At 36.0% G+C, this 7,854-nt stretch overlaps 1 protein-coding gene across 1 annotated transcript; it reads left to right on the forward strand.

Annotated features, from left to right (window-relative positions):
- Nucleotides 1-5,675: 5,675 nt before the first annotated feature.
- Nucleotides 5,676-6,119, forward strand: LOC122066372. Its single transcript, XM_042630188.1, has one exon. It carries the CDS (start codon nucleotides 5,676-5,678, stop codon nucleotides 6,117-6,119), a length of 444 nt encoding a protein of 147 aa, XP_042486122.1.
- The last annotated feature ends 1,735 nt before the right edge of the window (nucleotides 6,120-7,854 follow it).

Here is a 7,854-nt window from a genome sequence, read left to right on the forward strand (position 1 = left end):
AAAAACAAAGAAGATACAAGAGGAGGGGGGGGGGGTGGGCAAGGACTACATCAGCCTAATAAGCCATGAATTGAAGAGAAATTGAAAGGGCTTGCTGCTGCAGCTCAGAACTGATAGAAGACCAGATCTGCTAGTAGGAACATAAAAAGCTTGTCAATCTCCTCAAATATCTCTCCATACAAATGAACAGAGAGAATGGCCTAGGTCAGCACTCCCTGTGTCTCTCTCCTCCTCCAAACAAGTGGTAGGGATATATTTCCACAAAGGGAGTAGAGAGATAAACACACAGGAGTTCCTCAACACAGTTCTTTTTCCCAAATCTAAAATAAAATGATTTAAGGTTACATTCTTAGCCCCCAACCCCCACCACACCCGAGAAACAAAAATAATTATGGGTTCTTTCAAAAAGAAAAAAGAATGACTAAGATAGATAATAGCTTGCCTTCTTCTCATTATCAGCAATGACAAGAACACCATTGAGAGAGGCCGAGGCGACAATCAGGAGAGTGATTAGCCATGAATGAGTGCTGATCAAGCTACACGAGTTAGCCATTGGAGATTAGTTATTAGGACTTTGTAACTGTTGTGATCTTTATATATATATTGTATAACAGAGAGAAGCAATATCTCTTGTGCTATATAACTAAAGTCTGGAAATGGTAACACTATAAGGTCGTATATTTATCTGGCTTCAATTAAGCTAACTATTGCTGTCATTTTCATCAGATCACTACGGGCTGGAATGTATTAAGCAGATATATGGACCAAATTAAAATTCTCTTCTTACCAAAAATAAATAAATTAAATCTGTTTCCAAATATGATTAATTACCCATAATTAGAGACGAATAACTACTCTCTCTCTCTCTCTCTCTCTAGGATAGAGCTGGATCCCGTTCTCTCTTATAATATGCCTTTTTCTTTTTTTTATGGGAACTGAAAGCTGGCCATATCTGATTTCACTACTGTATCAAATTAAAATTCTGGGCGTGCTGTTGTGGATACACCTTGGAGGAAGGTAGAAGAACCAGTTAACTGTGGCTCCCTGCTTCAACGTTGCGGGGAACGCACGGCACATGATTGCATCTGTGGCATCTGTGGTCCCTAGGATCAGCATGGGAGATTTGAAGTAGTTTAAATGATCCCAAGGATCTGAGGAGCTGTTTTACAACTCGAAGGTTCGGAGCTCGAACCACTGGGGAAGGGGTGCCCCTCATGATCTTATTAGATAATGGTGTCAATCGATGGGGCTTAGCCAGGCTTGATCATTTGTAAATCTTGCATCGTGAATGCCAGTTTAAGTAAACAGTTCTAACTTCAGGGGGCATGCTACTGTTTATAATCGAACTAGTCGATGTTAGACTTTATCGGGCTACATTAAACGACCTTAACCAGGCTACGGACTTATTTAAGTCTAAACCGGCTTTTAAACATGCCTACACTAAAATTCTTTAACTAAGTGAATATTTTCTTTTTTTTAGTAAAGTTCCCTTAAGTGAGTTGAAAGCCGAGAAATATGTGATGCAAATTAGGGTTGTTAAAAACCTAGTCCAACCCCTAAAGTCTTTTCATTCAACCCAAGCCCAGCCTAGCTCTAAGTCATATCTCAGCCTGGGCCCAACCCAACCCTAATGGATCCTGATTGGATCGAGCTTAGTCCAACCCAACCTAACCTAGTACTATTGGCTACTTGGTTACTTATTTTGATGCATTGGAGAGGTCGAAGACGTTTTTGTATATATGTAGATTGTGAAAAACGAAATAATTTTTGTAAAACTTTTTCTATAAGTAGCAATTATAATTCTCAGCCCAGGCCCAGTCCAACTTGGCATTGGGCCTGAAATTCTTAATCCAAAAAACTCATTTGGTTGAAATCTCAGCCCAGGGTCTTGTTTGGGATCAATCGAGTTTTAGACTTTAATTGAACTTCTCTTAATTGGGCTAATTGAGCGGTAATTGGGTCTTAAACCGACAATGCACCAATAAAGCTTAAAACGATCCTTAATTGTCATAGATATAGAAACTTTAATATAGTTTATTAAATCATCAATAATTTAGAAAATAATTTACATTTAATTACATTCAATAATTGATAAAAGTATCAATATATACCAATATTTTACCCAAAAAAAAAAAAAAAAAAAAAAAAAAAAGAATATATATATCATACTATTATATAAGTGCATGCACTCTTTATCATTTCTCTTCATCTTTCTTAATTTTTCTATTTTTTTAGTACCCTCGACTCTCTCAAAATCATTAATCTCCAAAAAAATATCCCATTGAGGGAAAGCACCGCTTAGAAGTAAATCTACGTTTCTATATTCGCTATATTCGCTCGAACTTTCTTCTAAAGGGAAATCACCCATCGCAGGGGAGAAGTTGGTGCTTAACGGATTCCACCCTAGGCCCTCTTGCCTATATTAACCGATTCCCTATCAGTTGCTCTGAAACCAGAGTCCTACTTGAAAATCAAGCTGCTGGAGCTAAAGGAATGCTTGCCCTCTCAAGAAGCTAAAACGCAATGCCCCTCCAACTCCTTCTCTCCACCAAGCATGACATTGGTGGTGGTTCTTATCGTAACATTTTTTCTCTATGTATGCCTTCTTCAACCACTACAAAGTGGGGGGGGGGGGGGGGGGGGGGGGGATTTACTTCGTGACTGGCCCTCCTATTGTGACGTACCCGTCCCGTTGAATCAAAATCCCTCTTGCACCAAGATAAGCACAATGGTGCCTTACACGGTTACACCACTCTTCAGTCCTCCATCTATAAGGCCTTCATTGACTCTTATGTTGAATTGGCAAAGAAGGATGGGATGAAGAGAGTGGCGTCCGTGAAGCCTTTTGAAGCTTGTTTCAGCACAACGGGTATTCCTGATATTTTTACAAGTTTCTTTGTTGTTTCCTTGCAATCAGATGGGTTTATGTGGTTTATATCCTAATAAGCTGGTGGGAATTGTTAAGAAATGGTATGGGCTTGAGATTAGACGCAGTGGTTGATATTTTGCAAGGTTTATGTGCTGTTAATGGTGGCCATTGTTCACAGGATATGGATGGTTGCAGAAAAAATTGAATATAGAAATAAGAAGAGGAAAATAGAAGCAAAAATCTAGGACTCCATCTTCATGCAGTGAGTCCACAATTTAAGAGCTGACTAGAAAAACTATGATTTATTTGTCTGTCAAAGTTACATGGAAACCCTTCATTAAATTCCTAATCACTTAAATCTGAAATAAGCTGATAACAAGGAAAATGAAATGTGCTGGTGTGGAACAGATATAAGGTGTGACAGAGCTCTCTGTTTTTCTCTAATTTTTGGGTTCTAACTCTTCTTTTCTCACTTGAGACTTATTTTTCTTCGGCAATGGATTATGGGATTTTCACAACATTGTGACTGAAATCTCCTTGATCTAAATTGCTTGTCGCAGGTTTTATTTTCTTTCATTATCTTGCTAATCTGATTCATCAATTACTGGTAAATCTCTAAACCCTTTTCTTTTCTTTTCTTTATGAAGTTTGAGCAGTGAGTATGAATCTTCTTCAATGGATTCACGAATTTGCTTGATTACAATGTTTCCCTTTATATTTGATTTGATTTGTAATAAATCTCACCCCCAACTATTCTCTGTAAGATTTCCTATTAGGTGGGCTAGCATAGTCAAAGATTTGTTTTCAAAACCAATTTAGTGGTGTTGATTAAAGATGGAGTAAACAGAAAGAATCTAATATTATTGGTAAGTGATCTCTATGGAGATATTAGATTCTATTAGCACACCTTAATGGTATGAAATATTTTTTACTATGTGTGGACCTAAGGTATTGTTTCCTTAATGGGGAGGAAACCCTAATTTTATTACAGGGTTGGTCCCTACCCTCACCCCTATATATAGTTATCACTGACCAATTAAGTGAAGCTAACAATCAAAAGCAAAAGAGAAAGAGGGTAGACCAGACCAACATTGATCGTGTTGTACAAGGAGCATACAAGAAGACGTTGAGGAGTTCTTATTCTTCAACCATGGATTCAGGTATGCCTAAAACGTGTATTTTATAGTGTTTGTCGTGCATGCTTATCGATCTTTATGAATCGTTCCGTATCTGTTTTCTATCAATGGTATTAGAGCCTCGTTCATGAAAAATCGATGGGCTGTACCACCAGTAATAAACATCAATTTCTTCTCCTCGAGTCATTTTGTTTTGAAGAAACAAGAAAAGTAATATATTATTAATAAAGGACAAAACTTCCAAAGTTTTATTTGAAAAAAAAAAAAATTTTGACAAAAGCAACCGTACTTGCTTTTACGGTTTGGTTTAAAAAAAAAAAAAAAGAGTGACAAATTAGCAAATTGGTTTAAAAAAAAAAAGTGACAAAAGCAACCGTACTTGCTTTACGGTTTGGTCTTAAAAAAAAAAAAAAAATAAAAGGTGACAAAAGCAACCGCACTGCTTTTAACGGTTGTGTAAAAAAAAAAAAAAGTAAAAGATAAGTACGGTTTTGTCAGATCTTGAGGGGATTTCTTCTAAGGTATCATCCCACAGTGTATAATCTTTTATGAAATCCACAAATTGGTGGGTTCATTTGATCAAACCCAAAAACAGGTTTTGGTCTCTTTTGAGATCTGTAAATTGTAATATGGATTCTACCAAAAATAGGTAAGTACGGTTTTATTTGAAACCGTGTTTTTTTTCTTTTGAGAAATCATACAAAAGAATATATTTTTTTTATCAAATAAAATAAAATAAAATAAAAAGGTGTCATGAGTTTTAATTGGTTGACTCATAACAGAACCATAAAGCATAATTAGTTACAGATTTACTTTTTCTGACATTTGGTTTAATCACTAGCACATTAAATATATAATTTTGTTATTTCATATTAATTCTTGTGCTCTTTGATTCAGTCACTATAGGAAATTATTATGCAACCCATGATGTTGTTCTGATCTGTCATAATAGGAACACTGATGATTTTATATATTAAAATTTTATGTGTTTTTTGTTTTTCATATTATTATTCAGTAATTCTTTGATGGAAAATTATTAAAAATATAATGGGCATACAGTTACAATCTAGGTCTATAGAGTTTTCGTAATTTTAGAGATTAGACTTCCACTTAGTGGGCTAATTCCTAAAGATGCGGAATCACTATAGATCATCCAGATGGATTGCAGTCAAGAAAGCCATATGGCGAACGATGTGCTCTTGCCAACACAGGTGAGTCTTCGTTTGGTCGGTTTTGCTTGATGGTGTGAGGGTGACGTTTTGAGCTTCCCTATTTTAGAGGTTCTTGTCTTGCCACCACAGGTGATAGAATCTACAATATGGTGTTGTTTTTTGGCGTCTCGCCTTACATGTGAAAGATTTCACTGCATGTTAAGCGATCTTGCCACCACATGTGTGACCCCAATGATGCTGGATCTTTTCCCAGTTTATGTTTTTCATACAATTGTTAAAATTGGTATTGGATAAATCTGATTAATAAGCCCTAATTAGTCAGTTTTCATTATATTATTGGGATGTTGATATGCTTTTGGTTATTGCATATTGTATGTTTTGGTAAAATTTTGGTAATTATTATTGCCAGCTATGACTTCCCAATTATCTTCCATCAAAGTCCTGAATGGTTCCAATTTTGAGGAGTGGATAGACTCTCTTACTGTGTCTCTTGCAATCATGAGACTCGATTATGCCCTGAGAACTGATAAACCCCCCGAGCCCATAACTGAGAGTGATGCTACTGCAAAAGCACTTTATGAAAAGTGGGAGGAGTCCAACAGATTGTGCCTGATTGTTATGAAGTATACTATGGACAAGACCATTAAGAAAAGTGTGCCTTCAAAAGAAAATGCTAAGGATTTTCTTACAGCTGTTAATACAAAGTTTACCAAATTTGATAAGGCTGAGAAGGGAACATATTTAGAGTGGTTCTCATACACTCGATATGATGGTACAATTGGAGTACGTGATCACATTATGAAAATGACCAATTATGCTGCCACGTTGGGCGAGATGGAAGTGAAGATATATGATTCTTTCCTTGTATGGAAAATTATGCAATCACTTCCATCATCATTTGATACTCTTAAGACCTCCTATAATGCACAAAAATTAGAGTGAAATCTTGAGGACATGACTTCCATATTGGTACAGGAAGAGGAAAGAAAGAAGAAGGAAAAATTTAATTCTGCTTATTTTGTTTCCAATAATGGGGTAAGAAGAAATTCAAGAAAAATTGGAAAGGCAACAAGCTAGAAAAATCAGGAAAAATAGAAAAGAAAATCGATCAGAATCCGAAATCAAAGACTAAGGATTTTAAGGGAAAGTGTTTCTTCTGCAAAAAAGATGGACATATAAAGAAAGATTGCTATGGCTATAAGAAATGGCTTAAAAAGAAAGGTACATCTTTAGCTCTAGTGTGTCTTGAATCCAATCTTGTAGATGTTTCCCCTGATTCGTGGTGGATTGATACTGGAGCAACTATTCATATCACTAATTGTTTGTCGGAATTAAGAAGCAGGAGGAAACCAAGTGAGGGAGAAATGATGATCTACATGGGAAATGGAGAGAAGACCAAAGTTGAATTTATAGGAGTAGTTAGATTACTTTTATCCACTGGTTTTGTTTTGAATTTGAATGATGTGGTTTATGTACCGTCGTTTAGACGAAAACTTGTTTCGGTATCTAAACTTTACAGTTGTGGTTACACTTTTAATATTGGCAATGGAAAACTTACTCTCTATTCTGGTTCTCTTATGGTGGATCTGCTTTATTATATGATGGTCTTTATAAATTTGATTTGGATATTAGTTCTTCCAAATATGCCAACAGTTCTTCTGTTATAAATTATGTGGTTACAAATCCTAAACGTGCTAGATTGGATGAAAATTCTTCTATGTTGTGGCATAAACGTTTAGGATATATTCCTAAACAGAGGATAAAACGATTGATTAAGGATGGTACACTTCCTCAATTGGATTTTTTAGATTTTGGAATTTGTATTGATTGTATTAAGGGAAAACACACTAGAGCTAAAAAGAAAGGTGCAACCAAGAAGGGTGAAGCATTGGAGCTGATTCATACTGATATTTGTGGTCCATTCACTCCTACTACCATGGGTGGATACAGATATTTTATTACTTTCATAGATGATTTTTCCCGTTTTGGTTTTATTTACCTTATTCAAGAAAAATATGAATCCTTAGATGCTTTCAAAGTTTTTAAAGCAGTGGTAGAACTTAAAAGGGAAAAGAAGATAAAAAGTGTGAGATCTGATCGAGGTGAAGAGTTTTATAGTAGATATGATGAAACTGGACGTAACCCTGGACCATTTACCAGATTCTTACAAGAATGTGGTATTGACGCTCAGTACACTATACTTGGTTCGCCTGAGCAGAATGGGGTGGCTGAAAGGAGAAACCGTACCCTTATGGATATGGTGAGAAGCATGATAAGTAATTCAACTTTACTTGATTTCTTATGGGGTGATGCTTTGAAAACAGCAGTATATATTTTGAATAAAGTACCTAGCAAGTCTGTTCCCAGAACTCCCTATGAATTGTGGACTAGTAAGAAGTCAAATTTATCTCATTTTCATATATGGGGATGTGCTGCAGAGGTGAGACCTTATAATCCTCAGATGAGGAAGCTTGATCCAAGGACCATTAGTGGTCATTTTATCGGTTATTCTGAAAGATCAAGAGGATATAGATTCTATTGTCCTACACATTCTACTAGAGTAGTGGAATCAAATCGGGCAGTTTTCTTTGAGGATGATTTAGATTTTCAGTCTGCTTAACCACGTAACTTTGTTTTTGAGGAGGAACGTGTTCTTGTACCTATGCCTGTGACACTG

The sequence above is a fragment of the Macadamia integrifolia genome, unplaced genomic scaffold (assembly GCF_013358625.1).
Source record: "Macadamia integrifolia cultivar HAES 741 unplaced genomic scaffold, SCU_Mint_v3 scaffold2365, whole genome shotgun sequence".
Classification (NCBI taxonomy): domain Eukaryota; kingdom Viridiplantae; phylum Streptophyta; class Magnoliopsida; order Proteales; family Proteaceae; genus Macadamia; species Macadamia integrifolia.

Bases quoted from the DNA above. Each gene is read 5' to 3' on its own strand.
- LOC122066372 (XM_042630188.1), top strand. From the start codon at position 5,676: ATGAGACTCGATTATGCCCTGAGAACTGATAAACCCCCCGAGCCCATA.